At 47.4% G+C, this 19,945-nt stretch overlaps 1 protein-coding gene across 1 annotated transcript in view; it reads left to right on the forward strand.

The window, feature by feature from the left end:
- Nucleotides 1–19,945, forward strand: part of ARHGAP22 (Rho GTPase activating protein 22) — a 144,229-nt gene that overhangs the window by 24,425 nt on the left and 99,859 nt on the right. The window contains exon 4 of the mRNA XM_063087771.1: nucleotides 9,022–9,109. Coding sequence (XP_062943841.1) covers nucleotides 9,022–9,109 — 88 coding nt within the window. The remainder of the gene's footprint in view (nucleotides 1–9,021; nucleotides 9,110–19,945) is intronic.

Raw genomic sequence — 19,945 nt, forward strand, 5'->3', positions numbered from 1 at the left:
CAGTCTTTTTTATTTCATCTATTCTAGTAGATATGTAGTGGTATTGCATTGTGATGTTTGGGGGTTTTTTGGCAGCTGGCCAATAAGGCAATCTGAACCTTTGACCTTGGTTTTAACCAGAACCAGCCTCTCCCAAGTGAGCTAACTGGCCAGCCCCGCACTGTGACTTTAATTTGAATTTCCCTAATGACTAATGATGTTACAGATCTTTTTGGGATCTTATTTGCTACCCCTTTGTCTTATTTGATAAATATCTGTTCAAACATTTTGCCTATTTTTTTTTTAATTGGATGGTTTGTTTCCTTATTATTTAATTTTGAGAGTGCTTTGTATATTTTGGGGTCAAGTCCTCTGTCAGATATATGATTTTCAAATGTTTCCTCCCAGCATGTAACTTGTCCTTTCATTCCCTTGACAGTGTCTTTCGAAGAGCAGGTTTTTTAATTTAAAGAAGTCAGATTTATCAATTAGTTCTTTTTTGAGCCATGCCTCTGATGTTGTACCCAAGAAACCTTTGCCTAATCCAAAGTCGTAAAGGTTTTTTACCAGAATTTTTACAATCTTAGATTTTGCATTTAGATATATCATTCATTTTGAGTATATTTTTGTGTAGAGATATGAGGTATGGATCACAGTTTATTTTTTTTTAGCATGATTATGCAATTGTTCCCCTACTACGTGTTGAAAACACTATCCTACCTCCACTGAATTGCCTTTGCATCTTTGTCAAAAATCAGTTATCCATATATGTATGGTCTTTTTCTGAATTTTCTATTCTGTTCCATTAATCTGTCTATTTTGATGCCGATACTACTTTTTTTATGACTATAACTTTATAATAAGTCTTGAAATTAGGTAGTACTAGACCCCCAAGTTTGTTATTCTGTTTCAATGTTGTCTGGCTATTCTAGGTCCTTTACATTTACATATAAATTTTAAAATTAGCTGGTCAATTAAAAAAAAATCATACTGGGATTTTGATTGGGATTTCACCAAATCTATAGATCAATTTGGAGAGAATTGGCACCTTAACAATAGTAAGTCTTCTTTGGGGCAGGCTGGTTAGCTCAGTTGGTTAGGGAGTGGTGCTGATAACCCCAAAGTCTAGGGCTCAATCCTTGTACCGGCCAGCTGCCCCCCACCCCCTGCCACCCCGCAGAAACAAAACAGAACAAACAAACAAAAAAACCAATAGTTGGTCTTTTGACCAATGAACATAGTATGACTCCCATTTATCTAGATCTTTCATTTCTCCAGGCATTGATTTATAATTGTCCATGCACAGATCTTGAACATCTTTTGTCATACTTCTTAAATATTTAATAGTCTTTGATACAATCAAAAATGGTTTTGATTTTTAATTTCCAATTGTCATTGCTATAAATAGGAATAAGATTTAGTTTTGTGCATATATCTTGTATGTTTCAACCTTGCTGAACTCATTTATAGTTCTAATAGTTTCATCATATTTTCTACATAGATGGTTATGTTGTCTGTGGATACAGTTTTACTTCTTCCTTTCCAATCTGGACAATTTTTTTTCTTTTTCTTGCTTTATTACACTAACTAGAACTGTAGTACAATGTTTAGCAGAAGTGGTGAGAACAAACATGATTGTCTTGATCCCGGTCTTAGGGAGAAAGCTTTTAGTCTTTTGCCATTAAATACAATATGAGCTTTCAATTTTTTTGTAGATGTATTTTATCAGGTTGAAGAAGTTCCTTTCTATCCCTACTTTGTTGAGAATTTTTATCAGAAATGGATGTTGAATTTTGTCCAGTGCTTTTACTGTGGCTATAAGGTGATTATATCTTTTCTCTTTTTCAGCTTATTAATATGGTAAATCACACTGATTGATTTTGAATGGTAAACTGAACTTGTATTCCTGGGAAAAACCCTACTTGGTCATTATGTATTTTTCTTTTTATATATTGTTGGATTAGATTTGCTAAATTTTACTGAGAATTTTTGCATCTATGTTCATGGGGATATTAGTCTGTAGAGTTCTTTTCCTGAATTGTCTTTGGTTTTATCTCATGGTGATGCTAGCCTCAAAAACGCATTGGAAAGTACTGTCTCTGTTTAAATTTTCTAGAAGTGTTTCTGTAGTATTGGTATTATTTCTTCCTTAAATATTTGGTAGAATTTACCAGTGAACCCCTCTAAGCCTGGAATTTGCTTTGTGGGGAGGTTTTTAGGTACAAATTTAATTCTTTTCTAGGCATAGGACTATTTAGGTTAGGCATTTCTTCTTGAGTGAGCTTTGGTAGTTTGTTTCTTTTAAGGGGTTTGTCCATTTCATCTAAGTTGCCAAATTTACTAGCATAATGTTGTTCTTGATGTTACCTTATTATCTTTTTAATATTTGAAGTACCTGTAGAGATGTCACTTCTCTCATTATCTCCTGAAATTGTTTATCTTCTCCCTTTTTTCCCTAATTAGTCTGGCTAGAGGCTTATCAATTTTGTTGATTTTCTCAAGAAATCAGTTTTGGGTTTCATTGATTTTTTCTATTATTATTATTTTTTTTATTGATAGCCACTCATCTTTATTTTTTCTTTCTTTTACTTACTTTGGGTCTAATTAGCTTTTCTTCGTTTAGTTTCTATAAGGAAGCTGAGGTTATCGCTCTGAGACCTTTCTTCTTTTCTAATATAGGTATTTGGTGCTATTATTTACCCACTAGGTACTGCTTTAGAGACATCTCACAAATTTTTATTTGTGTTTTCATTTTTATTCAATTCAAAGTACTTTCTAATTTTTCTTTTTGATTTCTTCTTTAACTCATGGACTATCTAGAAGTGCATTAATTAGTTTTCCAAATATTTGGTGATTTTCCTGAAATCTTCATTATTAATGTCTAATTTAATTCCATTGTGCTCAGAGAATGTATATTGCACTTGAATTCTTTTATATTTGTTGAGGCTTATTTATGGCCATCTTAGTAAAAGTTCCATTGCATATAAAAGAATGTGTATTCTATTGTTGAAGGAGGCAGCAATTAGGTCAAGGTGGGTGATAGTGTTTTCTCAGGTCATCTATATCCTTGTGGATTTTTTTGTCTATTTATTCTATCATTAATTGAGAAAGAGATATTGAAAATTTTACTATAATTGTATGTTTTCTATTTCTCGTTGGAGTTCTATCAGTTTTTGCTTCACGTATTTTGAAGGTCTGTCATTAGATGCCTCAGCTTTTAGGATTGTTGTGTTTCATTGGTGAATTGACCCTTAGTGCAAAATTACCTTTTTTCACTGGCAATATTCTTTGGCCTGAAATCTCCTTTGTTTGCTAGTACTAGAGACAGTCCAGCTTTAGTTGATTCAAGTTAGCATGATATACCTCATTTCATTCTTTTACTCTAATCTGTTTTGTCTTTATATTTAAAGTGAATTACTTATTGTCAGCATATAGTTCATGCTTTTTTAAAAAAAAATTCAATATTGCAATCTCTGTCTTTTAATTGAGGGTGTTTAGACCATTTTCATTTAATTGATTGTTGATGTGGTTAAGTTTAAATGTATCGTCATCTTGCTCTTTGTTTACTCTTTGTTCCATCTGTTTCCCCTTCTTTTTCTGCCTTCTTTGGGATAAATTGAGAACTTTTATGATTCCATCTTATCTCACTTGCTGGCTTAACATCTTTAGCATTTTGTTTCATTACTTTAGTGGGTGCTGTAGGGTTTATAGTGTACTCGTGCAACTTTAACTTTTCGTGGTCTACCTTCACCATATCATACTGTCACACGTACAGTATAAGAAACTTAGCACAGGATGCCTCCATTTCTCCCCTCCCATCCCTTTTGCTATTGCTGTCCTGCACACTGCTTTCACAGGTTATATGCCTCACGCTGTGCTCTTGCTCTTTTCACTTAAACAGTCAATTATTTTTAAAGAGACTTAAATAATAAGAAAAAAATTATGTATTTATCATACAGTTACCACTTCTGGTAATCTTCATTCCTTTGAGTCAATTCTTATTTTCATGTAATATTATTTTCCTTCTTCCTGATTCTTAGTGATTCTTTTAGTGTGAGTCTGCCAGTGATGAGTTTTTTCAGCTTTTGTGTATCATAAAAGGTATTCACTTTCGCATACCTTTTAAGAAAGGTGTTCAAAGGTATTACCTTAAAAGGTAATACCCTTAAAAGGTATTCAAAGATATTACCTTGAAAGGTATTTCATTTTTGAAGGATATTTTCACTGAATTCAGAAAACTAGGTTGACCATTTCTTTCTTTCAATACTTTAATTCTCACCGGAATTGTCTCCGACAAGAAATCTGCTGTCATCCTTACCTTTGTTCCTCAGTACATACCGTATCATTTTCTTCTGGCTACTTTTTGGAGTTTCTTTTCATAATTGGGTTTGAGTCATTTGATCATGATATGGATTTGTGTACTTTTCTTTGTGTTTTTTGTGTATGGGGCTCATTGGCCTTCTTGAATCTATGGGCTTATATGTTCATAAATTTGGAAAATTTGGGGCCATTATTTCTCCAAATATTTTTGAGGTCTCCCTTCCCTGCTTTTCAGGGACTCTAATTCCATATACTAGATTTATTGAAGTTGTCCCACATCTCACAGATGTTGTTTTCATTTTTTTTTTTTTATTATCTTTTTTCTCTGTGTTTTATTTTGGGTAGTTTCTATTGCTAGATTTTCAAGTTCACTAATCTTTTTGTCTGCAACGTCAAATCTGCTGTTAATCCCATCCACTGTATTTTTCATTCACAAATTGTGTTTTTCACATCTAGAAGCTTGATTCTTTTCATATCTTCCATTGAGCAAGCCACCTTGGAAGTATATCCTCTGGTCTCATTGAAGCTTTCAGGTGTCTGTAGCCTCTCCCAATGTTTTGACTGCCGCCTCTAAAAATACCAAAAAACCCAAGCTAGACCCACTCAGCTAAACCACTACCAAATTCCTTACCTATTCTGTAAGAGAATAAATGTTTATTGTTGTTTTAAGCTACTAAGTTTTGGGGCAATGTGTTATGTAGCAATAGATAACCAATACATACAGAGCTGACATAGGAGGCTTTCTGAATTCTGAGCTGAGGTTTGCACCACAACCTGGGTTACCTGTTGCTGGGTTCAGACAAACGAGATGGAGCAAGGCTAATCTCTAGGCTGCTTCCCCTCAGCCTGCAGTGTCCCTGGATTTTTGTATTTAATATGTCATAGAAATGATGAATTTTGAATAAAGCTTCTAATTTGCTGCTAATATATGAACTATACTCTCTCTCTCAAAAGCCCCTCTGCTGGACTTGCCCTATCCACTTCCCAGAGGAAAGGAGTTTCTGAGCAAGAAAATTTCTGGAACTTGTGGTCTGGGGCTCCACCTACTGTCCACAGACCCACAGTCTGGCACATTCACACAGTCAGGGAGGGAGCTTTGATGGAGACAGCAGCAGGCCTGGGAGTGAGCCCTGCTGGATGTAGACAGAATAGCACATCCATTTGTCACTTACACTAATGTATTGCATCAGTGTGGAGCTAGAGATGAATGAAGTCAGCTGCAGCCTCTCAGGACGAACTTAGATATAAAGGCTGAGCAAATCCCCCAAACAGAGCAAATGCACATGGACTCAGCCATACAGGGAGCGGGAGTGGTAAGGGCCCCGTCTTTGTGGGAATCTATTGTGTGTCTGGAGTTTGCACACTTTCTGTACCCAGGTACCCATCTGCAAACTGTGTTCTAGGTGCAAACTGTGTGCCTGGTCTCTTCCTGGGTATCAAACACTCAAGCCTGAGGGACACTATAGTAAGAAGGCTGGCTGACCATTCCAAAGTGCTAACACTCGCTTTGGGCTGCTCAGGGAAATCCCAGGACCCCTGTGGTCGAGGGCACTGTCTGAGGGGCTACAAGCAGGTATTCGTTGTCCTTTTGACCTGCATACCTCCAAGGCAAAGAATATCTGCCAAGACCTGGCTATGCAAGGCCACGGAGACAGATATCAAATCATTTAATCCTCACAACAGCCTCATGAGGTACCTTCATTTTACAGGGGAGGAAACTGAGGTACAGAGGGAGCTCATGGAAAAACACCTTCCTTTGGCTATCTCCTCTCCCTGCCCCTGGACAGGGAGTGCCCCAAGTGTGCTCCTGAGGGCCTGCAGCACCAGAAACCTGGTTAGAAATGCAAAGTCCCCTAGCTTCCCCAGACCTGTAGAATCAGAAACTCTAGGTGGGGTCCCGTGCTACTCTGGTTAAACACTTCCATTATTAGAAATAAAATCACACAAACCTACAATTAAATAAATTATAGTAAAAACAAAGGCAGTAAGCACTCAAAACACATCACTTCCTAGTTGTTTGACTTCGTTTCCTGTACTCTGTGCCCCTGAGGTTGTTGCCAGACACTGTTGTATCTGTGTGGCCTGAACACTATGGTACGTCTCTTCCCTGCTCCACTGTCAGCAACGTCATGAAATCAGCCATGAGGGGAAGTCTTTATATCACAGAGGTTAGCAAACACTACAAATTAGGGCATTTAGTTTTTTTTTGGAGAGCCTGTTGTTAAACAGCACCACAACACAGGTCCAGCTGTCTGTTTCAACAAGCCCTGGGGTGATTCGGAGGCACTCAAGACTGAGACCCATCCTGAACGTTTCAGCGGGATGCTTCATACTGACTCCTTGTGCATCTTTTTATCACAGTCTTAACAAATGTCATACCAGGAATAGGAGAGCAGATACCTCTGCTACCCTGCCCCCCACCCCAGTGCTGGAGCCACTGGGATCAAAGCCTTTTTCTTGAACTGTGGGATGCAGAGGGATCTGGGCATCCGAGGGCCAGTGCAGAACCCCTTGCAGTGGTGGGGCCAAACTGGCATTCACCCAAGTAAGAGGTGGGCAGTGGATCCCAAAGTCACAGCCTGGCTCTCCACCGCAGCTTTTTGGAAACAAATGCAGGGTAGCAAAGTGGGGAGAATGGGGCTGCAGCCTCAGACACACCCAGGTACACATCCCAACCCATGCTTGCTGGCCATGGGGCACAGGGGTTTGTTGCTTCACCACTTCGAACTGCTCGTCCAGGAAGATGGGAATAGTAGTTCTAACCCCTAGGTGCCTCTGGATCCAATTCAGTAATTTAGGAAGGAGCCGGGAATATAGTACAAGGCCTGTAAACAGAAGCTATTACTGCTTTTCCATTTAGCTAGAGTAGAAAGTAATGTCAATGTCAATATAGTTTCTCCCATTTTATGGATAACAGATATTGAGGCACAGACGGGGGAAAAAAATAAAAAGCAAAGTACCCGGAATTACACAGAGATCCAGTTACTGAAATAGCAAATGCCTGACACTCAGCCCATCAGCCAGCGTGCATCTGGTTCATGCCCTCTGATGGGCACGTTCCCCTGTCCCTGGGGCTGCAGTCCTAATTTATTCCCGGTAGCTCCAGTTCCCTTAGCAAGAAAGTAACTGTTAATTCAGTTACAGTGATTACTGGCTGGTTCTCTGGTTTATTGCTGTAATTTCTCTAAAGCAAGTGTCTGTGGGTAAAGACATGGCTTAAATGAAAAAAGGCATTTCTGTGTGTCTTTGCAGCACTAGCCTCCAGTAGCCACGTGGGAGACTCCAGTCACCCTGTTAAAGCCAGGGTTTGCCCAGAAAAGACGGGGGTGGGGAGAGGTGTGCTCTGTGAGCACACGTGGGGGTGGGGGCTGGGGGTGGCCTGGGTAAAGTGCAGGACTGCGCCCCTCACCTGAGCGAGTGTAGACGCAGGGGTGCTGCTCCCCACCTGCGCAGAGCCCGCCTTACAGTAACAGGAGAGAGCCACTCAGCGCACACTCACTCGCACAGTTCTCACTCTGCCTGGCATGCTCCAAGGACTTCCCAAGCACTAATTCACTTAATGCTCACTCAGCCCATGAAGTGTCACTGTCATTCCTGTCTAACAGATGAGGAAGCAGGGGCTCACAGCGGTGAAGCAACTTACCCATAGCTGAGCCAGCACTCGAACCCAGGCAGCTGGCTGCAGGGGTGGAATTTAAAGTGCATTTCCCATGGGGAGAACCAACAATGTGTAGTCAAGCCACCCGCAGTCTGAGCTGAGCAAAACCAGCGTGAAAGAAATGAAGAAAGGCCTCAGCAGAGATCTGAGTCCCTAACCCACAGGAGGAGGAGAAAGGAGACCCTGCCAAGCCTGGGGGTTGGGGAAGGGTAAATCACGGTGGTTATGACAACACTTCATCCCCTTGAGTAGGACTCACCGAATGGGAATCTGGCATCTCAATTCCCCTGACAAGTAAGAGTCCCATTGTACAGACATGGAAACTGAGGTTCTGAGAAATTAAGTGATTTCCTTGAGGTCACGCAGCTTGGTAGTGCAAGACTGGGTCTCCGAGCCAGCTCACCATCCCTACCCCCATGCTCTTGCCCCCAGAATTCAGCAGCAGAGGGCAGGGTGGAGCCCACCCTTTGTAATGTATGCACATGCACGCTAAGCATATGGCATTGTCCATGCTGGGTGACTCCTGCACAGCAGCTGACTCCCACCTGACAGGTAAGAAGTGACATCTCACCCAGCCAGCCAGCAGGTGGCAGAACCGGGCTCACAGATCTGGTGACGCTTCCCCCATCACCTCAGTATGCCAGGCCAGGCTTCTTCTCCCTCACCCTCAGCAGCATCATCCCTGCTGGCCCAGGAGGGCTGCAGGTGGGCACAAGGGAAGGGCACTGATAGCACAAGCCTTCCTTCCTCCTCCAGACCTGCCTCTCCATGCCTCACTCCGGCAGCCCTGGCCCTGCCTGTGGGTAGAGCTCCTCAGCCACGTATGTGCAGGCAGCAGCACCTACCCGCTGCACCTGGGAGCCCTGTGCAGGGGCCTCCTCCGTGCCTGGCCCCCTGTCTTGGAAAGGAGGCATGTGCTCCTCCCAGTCTGGCACCCAGACTGCCCAGGGAGGGCTCAGCCTCTGACCCTGTGGCCCCTGCCCTCTGCTCTCCAGGGGCCCTGACAACAGTAGCTCTTTCCAGCCATCTCATGCTCCCTGTGCTTGTGTTTGTCTCCATTTTAGGGATTTATTTCTCTGCAAGGGACCCAGGTGACCGAACTTCTTCCTGGCCCCGAGGACCCAGGGAAGCACCTCTTTGAGATCACCCCAGGTAGGCCTGAGCACCTTTCAGCTCTGTGCTGGGGAGACCTTGGTGGCCCTGAGAGGGTGTTGTGGCACAGCACCCTGACCTAGGCAGGTGGATCTTCTCAATGCTCCTCCTGCAGGAGCACCAGTGCTGTCTCCAAGCGCAACTCAGAAATGTGGGCCAAATCTAGAGGATACTGCACATTGGAGAAGACATGAGGAAAGCCAATCAATTATCTGGCTAATTAGCTTTTGGTTGAGAAAAAAATGTGGATGTTTAAATTCACGATAAACATAAGGGAAGGAACCAGTCAACAGGGACATCTTAGGGGAAGGCACAAACACAGCACCTGGAAGTAGGTACAGAGAAAACGCTCGCACAGAGTCAGGGTGTTAGCATAAGGCTTATTGCGAGTCCCAAAAGGAGAACTGGGATGTGGCGAGAGGAAGGGAAATAACTTAGCCTAAAGAACGGCTGTCATGTTAACTGTTAGAAGCAATTTTTCAAAGTTCTGAATTTTACAACGTGGTTGTAGTAGTGTCCTGCAGATGAGCCAGTGTGTTTGCAGCAGGCCCAGTTCTGCAGTCAGCCGGTGCTTTGTTTATTTTGGCTTCCCCCGAAAGCAGAACTTGAGACAAGAATCTGAGCAGTTTGGGGATCTGAGCAGTTTCTTCAGGAGGTGGTCCCAGAAAACATCGGGAAGGGAGTCAGGGAGGGAGCAGAGCCAGCCAGACCTGCTAGTGAGCAGATTGCTGCTGTGGGCACCTAGGCTTCTGGAGCCTGAGCGGTACAGGCCTCAGAGTGTCCGCCCAGGTAGTGAGGAGGCCAGGGGATCCCCACCAGCCAGTCACCGGGGCAGCTCCCTGTGGAGTTCATGCTGCTGCATTTCGGGCCTGCCCTGTGCATGGACCAAACACCCTGCAGACAGAGAGGGCCTCGAGCGCAGCTGCGGGTGCCTGAGAAAGGAGGCCAACAGCTGGTGGCAAGTGTGATGGGAGCAGTGAGTGCCTGGGGGTCTGGGCAGGGTACCAAGGGCATCGGCTGCATTTAGCCTTCCTTCTAGGAAGCTGTGGCTGTGAACCGAGTGTGCAAGGGCCTCACTGGGGTCTGCGAGCCACTAAGTTGACAGCTGCAGAGGAGTCTGGGCCACCCCAACCACTCTGATGAAATGACCTGGCTCTTGGCTGTCCACTGAGGGATGGATCCGCCCAGGCTTAGGCCAGCAAGCAGTGGCCCACTGGGAGCAGGAGCGGGCAAACCCAAGCCTGGGGCATGACCACCTTTGCCCTGTATGCACTGGGATTCCCAGCAAGCACAGGCTGAAGTTGAAGTGCAGGAACCCCCTCCCCAAGTGCACTCCCCGTGCATAGTTAAAGTACAGATACCTGTGGTTTCACTTGGGTATTCCTTTTCTTCTGCAAGAATCTTGGCACTAAAACTGCACATTAGAAGGTGGAAACAGAGAGCCTGACATATGGAGTAGGAAACGGAGGTTGGGTTGACTGGGGAACAGGAGTAAAAGTTTCTGCGAGGAAGACAGAGATAAAACTAGGGGCAGGGAGTTAGGCACCGCCCTGCGTCTGGGGGGCACGTGGGAGGGAGGGCTGGGGAGGGGGCAGCGAGGCAATGCCAGAACTAGAAGGTCAAGGTCAACACACTCCAGCCATAAATAATAAATGCAGAAAGGCACTGAGTATGTGCCCCAAAGGACCACACAGCGGACATCACCTATGTGCTTTTTATCTGGGTGAGAGCTATTTACAAGGATTTCTTTGACTGGGTTGGGGTGCAGGGAGAACACCCTTTTGCCATATAAGGTAACATATTCGCAGGTTCTGGGGATTAGGACGTGGACTTGTGAGCCATTACTCTGCCTACCACAGTACTCAAAACATTCCTCCAAGGTGAGGGATGTTTTTACACCTATTTTATAAAAACGGACACTGGGATTAGAAAAAGTAAGCAACTGCCAGCGACACCCAGCTAGATAACAGAGGACTTGGGCTTGAAGCCGGGCAGTCTGGCTTCCAAAGCCACACGCTTCAGCTGCCCTCCAACACAGGTGCGCCTACCTGGCTGGCTGAGGCCTTGTGCAGATTCTAGCATCTTTCCCACCTGGGCTGGGGAGATCTAGGGACTTGGTTACAGGAAGGAAAGCTCCCTAACCCTTTTCTCCCAAGCACAGCAGCAAAGGCCCGGGTGAGCACTGATTCATGGGGGTCCCTGGAGCTGCCCATCTCTGCTCTCCTTCCTTTGCACACACAGCCACCCCCAGAGGCCTTGGGGCAGAGACGAGCAGCTGCTGAGACTGCTCAGGGAGCGCGGGACAGGTGGTGTGCAGTGACGGGTCTAGTCAGCCTTTGGGGAGCGCTGCACATTCATCTACAGAGCACTACACAGCATGGGTGCTGCCCAGGGTCTAGAGTGATTCTTCTCCCTCCCCTCCCCTCCTTCCAGGGACTCCAGATTCCTATAAGCCCAGTAAGGTCAGACTTGGGAGGCCAGAGCCTGGTTCTGGCTGCAGCTGGGAAGCTCCCCTCCCTTCATGGTCTGTGAAGCACACTCAGGCCCAGAGAGGTTAGGCAAATCTCCTGAGGTCAAACAGCAGGCAGGTAGGGGAGCCTGGACCCTCCCAGGTCAGCCTGACCCCAGGACCTGGACTAACCCCACCTTAAACCAGAGCAACATTCAATCTCACAAGGCCCGAGGAGCCCACTCACTTCCAACTCTGTAAACCTCTGGCATCTGCGGCTTTGAGCTGACCTTGAGGGACCCTGCGGTGAGCAGGACTTGAACAGTCTCGCCCTTAGGGATTCAGGGGACATTTTCTTCCTGAGCTCTAGGCGAGGTAATCAGTTGAGTTGTAGACAATTGTTTGGGAGCAAGAGCGGAAGCATCCCTGAGGGCCATGCAAGTGTCCCTGTGTTGAACACAACCCCTTGGGGAATGTGCACGGGCCAAGAGGAAACTCGGCTGGGCAGGGGACAACTCCTGGAAATGTGACAGACTCCAAATATGATCATGCGTGAAACCAGCCACAGAAATTTTGTCATAGGTCTATTGGTGCTCTTCAATGGTATAAAAAGTGAATTTTTCAAGATAGAATTTAAAATATGAGGAAAATTATACCGTGAGTGCCACCTAGTGGAGAGACCTGCCAATTCCACGACAGATGGCATGGGCTCCTCTGCCTCCTTCCCACCCCTGTGCCCAGGCTCCATCCAGTACAGAGAAGAATCTGGGAAAGGCAACCCTCATCGTATTCCAGTGTCGCTCCAGACCCTGAGGGCTACAGTGCTGGGGGGAGAGGGGACGGTCACAAAAAGGGCTTTGAACCACATAGTAGTGAACAGATCAAGCATTGGAAACCTAAATGAGACTGTGCAAGTCACTAAAAGTGACAGACACACTCCAGACCTTGGGTGAAATCAAGTGAGCTTCTCCTCAAAGTTGAGGTGGGGAAGTATCGGGGATAGTTATTGGGAAAATAGGACCATTTCGTGTTTATTCTCCAAAGAGTTTAGCTTCTTTGTATTAGGGTAGATTAACCGCTGTACCAACACCCAAATCTTGACACAAGAGAATGTATTTGTCTTTTACATAAAGTCAAAAATGAATGCCCCTGATTGGCGGCCAGTGGTTTTCCAAGCACCTTCCCACATCTGCAACCTGTGGCTTGCGAGGGCACCTGGTGCTGCTTCCGGGACAGGCCGCCGTCCTACCTGGGAGGGAGCTGGCCCACACCTGGTTGTGGCCGCGTCCGCTCCACCAGCCCCCACCAGCCCGTTGTCACACGGCCACGCCTCAGAGCAGGAGGTCTGGGAAAGGCAGTTCAGCTGTTTCCAGGAGGAAGCCGAGGCTGTGTGATGAGCAGTCAGCACAAGGGCACTTCAAAAAGTTCATGAAGAGATTGTTATCTTTCAATTCTGTTTTTTCCACAGACTTGATGTACCCTCATAGCCCTGCCACACTGCTCAATGAACTGGTTACCTAAGAGTCATGGGGACACGTTCCACCCTCACAGACCCACAGGGGCAGGGAGATGGACAGAAAAGCAGACACTGACCCACAGGGTGAGAAGTGCTAGGGGGCATAAAGAGACAGGCAGTGTGGGAGCACAGAGGAAGGGACCCAAGTTCACGCAGGGACAAAAAAGGCTTCTGGGACAGGTAGATAGAGGGGCAACAGCCCCGCTCCCTGAAGGTAAGGTTGGGGTCGGCCAGGCAAAGAGGAAGGGCCTGGAGGGGGAGAGCGTCTGGGGCAGAAGCTGCCTCTAATAGTAATTATTACTCTTACTGAAACACTGGTGGTGGCTTTGCCTAGCCCAGTTAACCCAGGCCTCTCACTGACTCCCCTGCGAGTCTAAGTCTCCCTCTTCTCTGCCCCAGGGGCCGCCTCACCACCTGCTTATGTTGGGAACCACTGCCCCGCTTCATTCCCCCCACCACACAGGATCATTTTTATTGTGGTGATGAGCTTAACCCCCGATGCTTCCATTACTTACTTAAAATTCAGTTACCTATTTACCAAGCACCTTGGAAGTGTTAAACAAAAATGATCGAAGGCCATTGTTTTGGACCAAGTTCCTGCACTAAGTCCCAGACCACCAGACTAAAACTCACACTGGAGTCACCCCTGCTAAATTCCACATCACTTAGGTTGTGGTCTGACCTTTCCAGAAGTCAGGAGAAAGAGATAATAGCCAATTTCCCAACAGGCCAGTTTAAATTTTCAATACACAGGATAATGAAGTTCCCTCTGCTTTAATCCATACACAAGAGAGACAGCCTGAAGTCACCTGATGTTAACTCATCAGTTATTTTCCTATTGTTCTGTCTGCCTGTCCCTACTTTATGGGGAAAGTAACTTTGAAGTGACCAATCCAGTATTTGCTCTTTGTTTCTGCCTTCTCCAGCCTTTTCTGTCTGTAAAACCTTGGTTATTTGATATAAACCTCAGAGCCCTTCTCTGATTCTGCCAATGGTGTTTCCTGGGTTGATCTTCACACTCGGCTCCCAATAAACTTTACAAAATTATTTCTGCCTTGACAGCCTTGATTTCGGTTGACAGAATAACGTTGTGAAGAAGACTGACACAGCCCCTGTCCTCATCAAGCCCATACATGCATGCCAATGCTTTAATAACAGTAATAATTATTGCTGTGGAGGAGGCGGGTTGGACAATGGATTGAGATGTTGGTTTGTGCTTCCATCTCCCAGGCCCTTTTTTTTCTCCGTGTTAGAAGCAGCAAGCCAGGCCTTGGTCCCCCTTGCCTCAGGGTAGGGTGGTGCCCCCCCTGCCCCACCCCATGCAGAAGACAGAAATCGTCCCCCGTGGCCCCATCCCCTAGATAATAGTGATTGGGACTGAATTCCCTGCCAGCCTGGGAGAGCAGGACTCAGAGATGGAGTTAACATGATTTCTTCGTAATGAATGTGACATTTGTGATTCCTGAGGTTGTAAACCAAGGTGTAGGTGGGTGCCAGTGGGCTAAGCATTTACCAGGTTCTTTGTAAGGAACGAAGCTGAGCCACGCTCATGCTTGCTGCCCTCCGAGGACTAACCTTCACTAACTCACGAGGATCCTGTGGCCAGTGAGGGATGGAGCTGCGGCCTGAGCCAGCTCAAATCTGAGCCCTGCTCTTTGTCAGTACTCCGAGGCTGGCTCCCTCAGCCAGGCCTGAAGGAGCCAGGCCCCAGGTGGGGGCTGGAAGGGGCCCTGCACATCCTGCCCACCTGGGGCTCTTCGCTTGCCTGGGCAGTTGCCTGGCAAACCCTAGGCCTCCAGCCCTTTGAAAGCTGTCTTCCCTTGCAGACTTGATCCCATGGGCCTCCTGGCCACTCGGGCTTCTGGGCAATGGGGGCATCTGGCCCCAGGCTGAGATTTAGGCCTCCCTCTAAATCCGAAAAGAGGGGGCAAAGAGTGGAGAAGCCTGCTTTGGCACTCCGGGCAAAAAGAGCTGCTAAGACCACAGAGCAGGCCAGTCCCCAGGAGACACTCATATTTGATGTGGCAAGTTAGGTCGTCAGTAAAACATTGTAACTCGTCACTAATGCCCCTCTTCTGGCATTAGCATGACGCTACCAAAGGGAAGCAAGTGGGTCAATGGCAGGATTCAGGCCGGAGCCTTAAGTCTCTCTGATCAGTAACCGGCTGGGCTGTCACCTCTGTCATTGCTGGGTATGTCCTACAAGAGTCCCTGATGGCAGGTAGCAGAAGCCTGCTCTGCCTGACTCCAGCAAAGAGAAAGTTGAGCAGGAGTCTAGGGGCCGCACAGAATTGACAGGAAGCTGGGGAGCCATGTGTGGAAGGAGCAGGTAGCAGAGCCCTCGGCGGCCAGGAGCAGCGAGTTGGCTGGTGCCCTGTGCAGGAAGCCTGAGCCCCGCCTAAGTCTTCATTCCCTGCGTGGCTGCTCACTCACTGGAGGTCCAAAGTCTCCTTCGCCCCATTTAGGCCACATGCCTGCCCCTCCTAATGCCACGGTGGTGAGGAGAGGCCTCTCTGCTTGGCACCTGGATGGACCCTCCCACCAAGGCTTTACATGGTGGGGGCAAGGAGACCTCAAAGGAACTTGGATGCCTTCAGGAAGGGAGAGGCTCCCTGAGTCAAGGCTGCAAGGGACAGACAGCTTTCAAAGGGCTCTCAAGGCCAGACATTGCCAGGGCAGGAGAAGAGCCCCAGGTGGCATGTCACTCAGAGCCATCTGTCAAATGTCTGCAGCCCCAGACACAGTCCGTGACTATATCTCTGGAGGGGCTGAATGTCACATCACTGGCCTTAGTCCCTTCTGCAGAGCCACACTGGGGGCCCAGGATGGGGGCCTTTCCAACAGCAGTGCACTGAGATCATGATCGCCAGGGCTCGGGCGCGTCTCCTGCTGGGGGTGCAAGGACCGCAGGTGCAGGGCTGAGGGTGAGCCAGAGGGAGATGTGAATGGCCACCCTGGATCCGAGGGAACAGGAGAGTTCTCTGGCGAAGGAAAAGATGGAGAGTAGAACAGCTGCTCTAAGTCTGGGCCCAGTTCCCATCACTGAGCACCTGTCTGCTTTGGGCCACATGGACCATATTTCTCAAGATCAAGCACTGGAGACCCTGGTGGAAGCACCCATCAGAGGTCTGGCAACCTCTTGGCTGTCCCACAAAGCTCCTGGCTTCCTCCTCCCACCAGGCTGCTTGGGGCCTCCCACCTGCTGCCCAAACACCGCATGGATGTCCTGCGGGCAGTAGGCCTGGGCGGTGATGGCTTTGAGGTCTTGGGTTTTCAGCTCCAGCCAGGTGTTGGGGGTTGAGACACAAGCAAAGTGAGCACTGCGCTCTGTGGAAGTCAGAGAGGTGCGGTCCATTGTGTCCAGGCATGCCACACACAGATGCGCATGTTGCCAGGGCAGGAGGTGTCTGTGTGGAGGAAGGAAGGTCCGGGGAGAGCTCGGGAGGGCAGTCCCAGGCGCCGACTCCCTGGTGTGCCTGTTTCCTGCGCACTCCCAGCAGGGCATAAAAGTCCCCACAGGGTCTGGACTAATCAGTGTTGCTCCAAACGGCCCATCTCTGCAAGCCAGACTCAGGGAGAATGGGAAGGAAGCGTGACCCTGCCACCCAGGATGGAATGTCCCCACACCTCTTTCCTGTCACTTGTAAATTGGGGATAAGAATATTGCCAAGCACCTTGGGTTGTTGCAAAAGGTTCTGTGAGATCCCGGTGCCTGGCTCCTAGTAGACACCTGACATTTTCATATGCTTTCCTCCTCCCTGCATTTGCTCTAACAGTTGATCATTATTGGTGACAACAACACTGCTTAGCTATTACCTGTGAGTGAACAGTTCCAGTACTGTGTGGGGAGTGTTCCAACAGGGGTGTCCCCAGGCTGAGAGCCCAGAGCAGCAGGGCATGACTTGCCCAGGTGGTTGAGGAAGGTCTTGCCAAGCTAAGCCTCAACAGAAAAGCAAACATCTCCAGATGGGCAGAGAGGAGAAGGGCCTTTCCAAAAGCAGGGCTGGAGTACCCCAGTCACAGAGGCCTGAAGAGCTCTGCTGTATGGGAGGCTCAGGGAGTAGAGGATACAGGTGGGAAGGTGGGCAGGGACCAGCTCATGGATGGCCTTCGGTGTTGAACAAAGAAGCTTGGACTTTAGTCACTGCAGGTCTCCAGCTGGCAGGAGGGATGGTTAAACCCAAACCCACATGTTAGAAGGATCCTTCGAGGTAGAGTGACCCAGGAGATTGCAAGGACCAGACAGGAGAGGGGGAGGGCGATCTGCCACTTTTCTCCACTGCCGTCTCCACTATGTATGTCCCCACCCTTACCCCAGCTGGTGTGGATAGAGAAGACCACACTGCCACAGGAGGTACAGGGACTTCTGTGAGAGGCAACATAGAAGTCAGGCCACTTAAGGCCAAACTGATTCTTTTTGTGCAGTTACAAGCTCATGTGCTGAGCTCTCCAGGGTCAAGCCAGGGGTCTCTCACATCTTTACTTTTGGGACCTGTTTAAGTGGATTCCAGACTCAAGTTAGCCCCCAGCTCTCCAGGGCAACCAGATCAGATTTCTTTGCTTCTCTGGGTCCCAGTTTCCCCATGTGTAAGATAAGAGATCTGGCTTTAGTGACCTCTGAGGTGTCTTCCTGCCCCAGTAGAATGGCACCAGCTGGCATTCTGTAACCAAGCTTGCCTAGAGAGTAGGTTCCAGCAAGTCTTACGGCTGCTCTGGGTCCTGAAGCTGCCTGTCCTTATGTAGCCTGCAAGTTGGAGCAGATAGGACCGCTGCCTGCTATCACTAAGGCCTGACCTTGAAAGGGAGCCATCAGGCACAGATTACTCCATGGAAGGAGACTGATGCCGTGTGCCTGACATGCCCAGAGCACCCCTGATCGCATTAGCTGCTGCCTGAGCGGGTGGGATGCTGATAGCGCCTATCTCGGCATCTGGTACCAGCCAGCCTGCAGCTCAGCCTGACCTCGCACGGCCCCTGCTGGAGTTTGCCTGCAGAGTGCCAGACGATGGGTAATGATAGAAATGAAATGAGCTTAGAGGTTCACAAGCGATCCCCACCCCTGAGATGGGAGACTTGGCAAATTTGAGAGTGGCTGCTTAACAGCGACTGGCCCTGAGATCCAGCCTTTCTATCTCAACCTCACTTCTCTGACCTGAACACAGGACCAGGGGTGGGGAGCTCCCACTGGGGTCTTTGGAAAGAGACGTCCTTGAAGAGGAGCCTGCAGCTCATTTCTTTGTCCAAAATCATGTTCTAGAGCGGCACTCTTCAACAGAAATACCATGCAAGTCACATTTGTAATTTAAATTTTTCTCCCATCCAAGTACTAACCAGGCTTAGCTTCCGAGATCAGACGAGATAGGGTGCGTTCAGGGTGGCATGGCCATAGGCGTAATTTAAATTTTTCTATTAAGTAGCTACATTTAAAAAAAGAAAACAGGTGAAATTAATTTTAATAATGTACTTTATTTAGCCTACTAGATCCAAAATATTATCATTTTAATACGTAATCAAAATAAACATTAGTGAAATATTTCACATTGTTCTTTTTTTCTTCCAAATCCAAATTAGTACTTTGTGCTAGAGCACATCTCCAACCAGAACTAAATTTTCATTGGAGGTACTTGATCTGCAGTTAGATTTCGTAAAACTTATGGTTGAAAAGGTGGATTCACAGATCCAGGTTATTCCAAACATACTTAAAGGGTTTTCAATAATTGAGTTGAATATCAGTTATTAAACATAAATGTAAGTTAATTACAATTAAATTAAATTAGCGTTTCAGCATCTTCGTCTCTCTGGCAGCTGCATGTGTCAGGTGGCACCAGGTTGGACAGTGCAGGCCTCAACAGCAGGCAGTGCAGGAGCCGCCCAGCTCAGCCAGTGCCCCCAAAAGAAAAGGAGGACAGGAGGGAGAGGGGGAAGAGAGAACAGCTGGGAGAGAAAGCCTAGGTTTGAGACTCACATTTTCTCTACACCACTCACTAACTGAGAGACTTTGGACCAATAACTTGAGTTCTCTCATCATCTGATAATAGAAATGAAACCACCTACTAGGCGAGACAGCTGTGAAGGCAGATGCCCGGAAGCACAGACGACAGAACAGTCTCTCTCCCACCACCCAGTTCCTTCAGTTCTTCTATCTGCCATATACAAACAAGCTTCACATAAAATTTCCAGTTTCTTTAGTTCCATTGATTTAAAACAACAACAACAAAAAACAACTAATCATAGCTTTGTAGCAGTGGTTCTCAAACTTTCTGTCTACCCGGATCCCCTGGAGGCTTTGTTAAAACCCAGACTGTGGGTCCATCCCCACAGTTCCAGATTCCAGAAGTGGGGGCTGGGGAGGACCTGAGACTCTGCATTCCTAATGAGCTCCCGGACTACACTGATGCTGCTGGTCCAGGAACCACACTCTGACAGGTCAAGAGGTAGCAGAAGAAAGGCGGGAACTTTAATACCTTTAATGGCATTTTCTTCTTACTTTTTGAACACGGACAATTTTATTGTGCACTGGGCCCCCAAAATTATGGAGCCGATCTTGAGCACAGTGGGTGAGCAGCTACAGAAGGGAGGAGCCCATATGCTGCGTTCTGTGTTCTCTGTGACCTGAGTCTGAAACGAAGAAGGTGCTGGTCCCAGGTTGGTTTCAGTTCCGGGCACTGTGTTAGCAGTGCTGTCGCCAAGATGGCGAGGAGTCTGGAGGCTACCACGCTTACCTGCAGCTTTGAGCTTCCCACCATGGAGAGGGGACACTGAAGGCTTCGTGGCCACGCAGATGGATGTGAAATGCCGTGATGCAGGAGCAGGCATGGCTGTCCTTTGTCATGTGGGCCTAGAGGCAGCCACCAGGGAGACTCAGTGATAT

This window comes from Cynocephalus volans, chromosome 2, assembly GCF_027409185.1.
Source record: "Cynocephalus volans isolate mCynVol1 chromosome 2, mCynVol1.pri, whole genome shotgun sequence".
Lineage (NCBI taxonomy): Eukaryota > Metazoa > Chordata > Mammalia > Dermoptera > Cynocephalidae > Cynocephalus > Cynocephalus volans.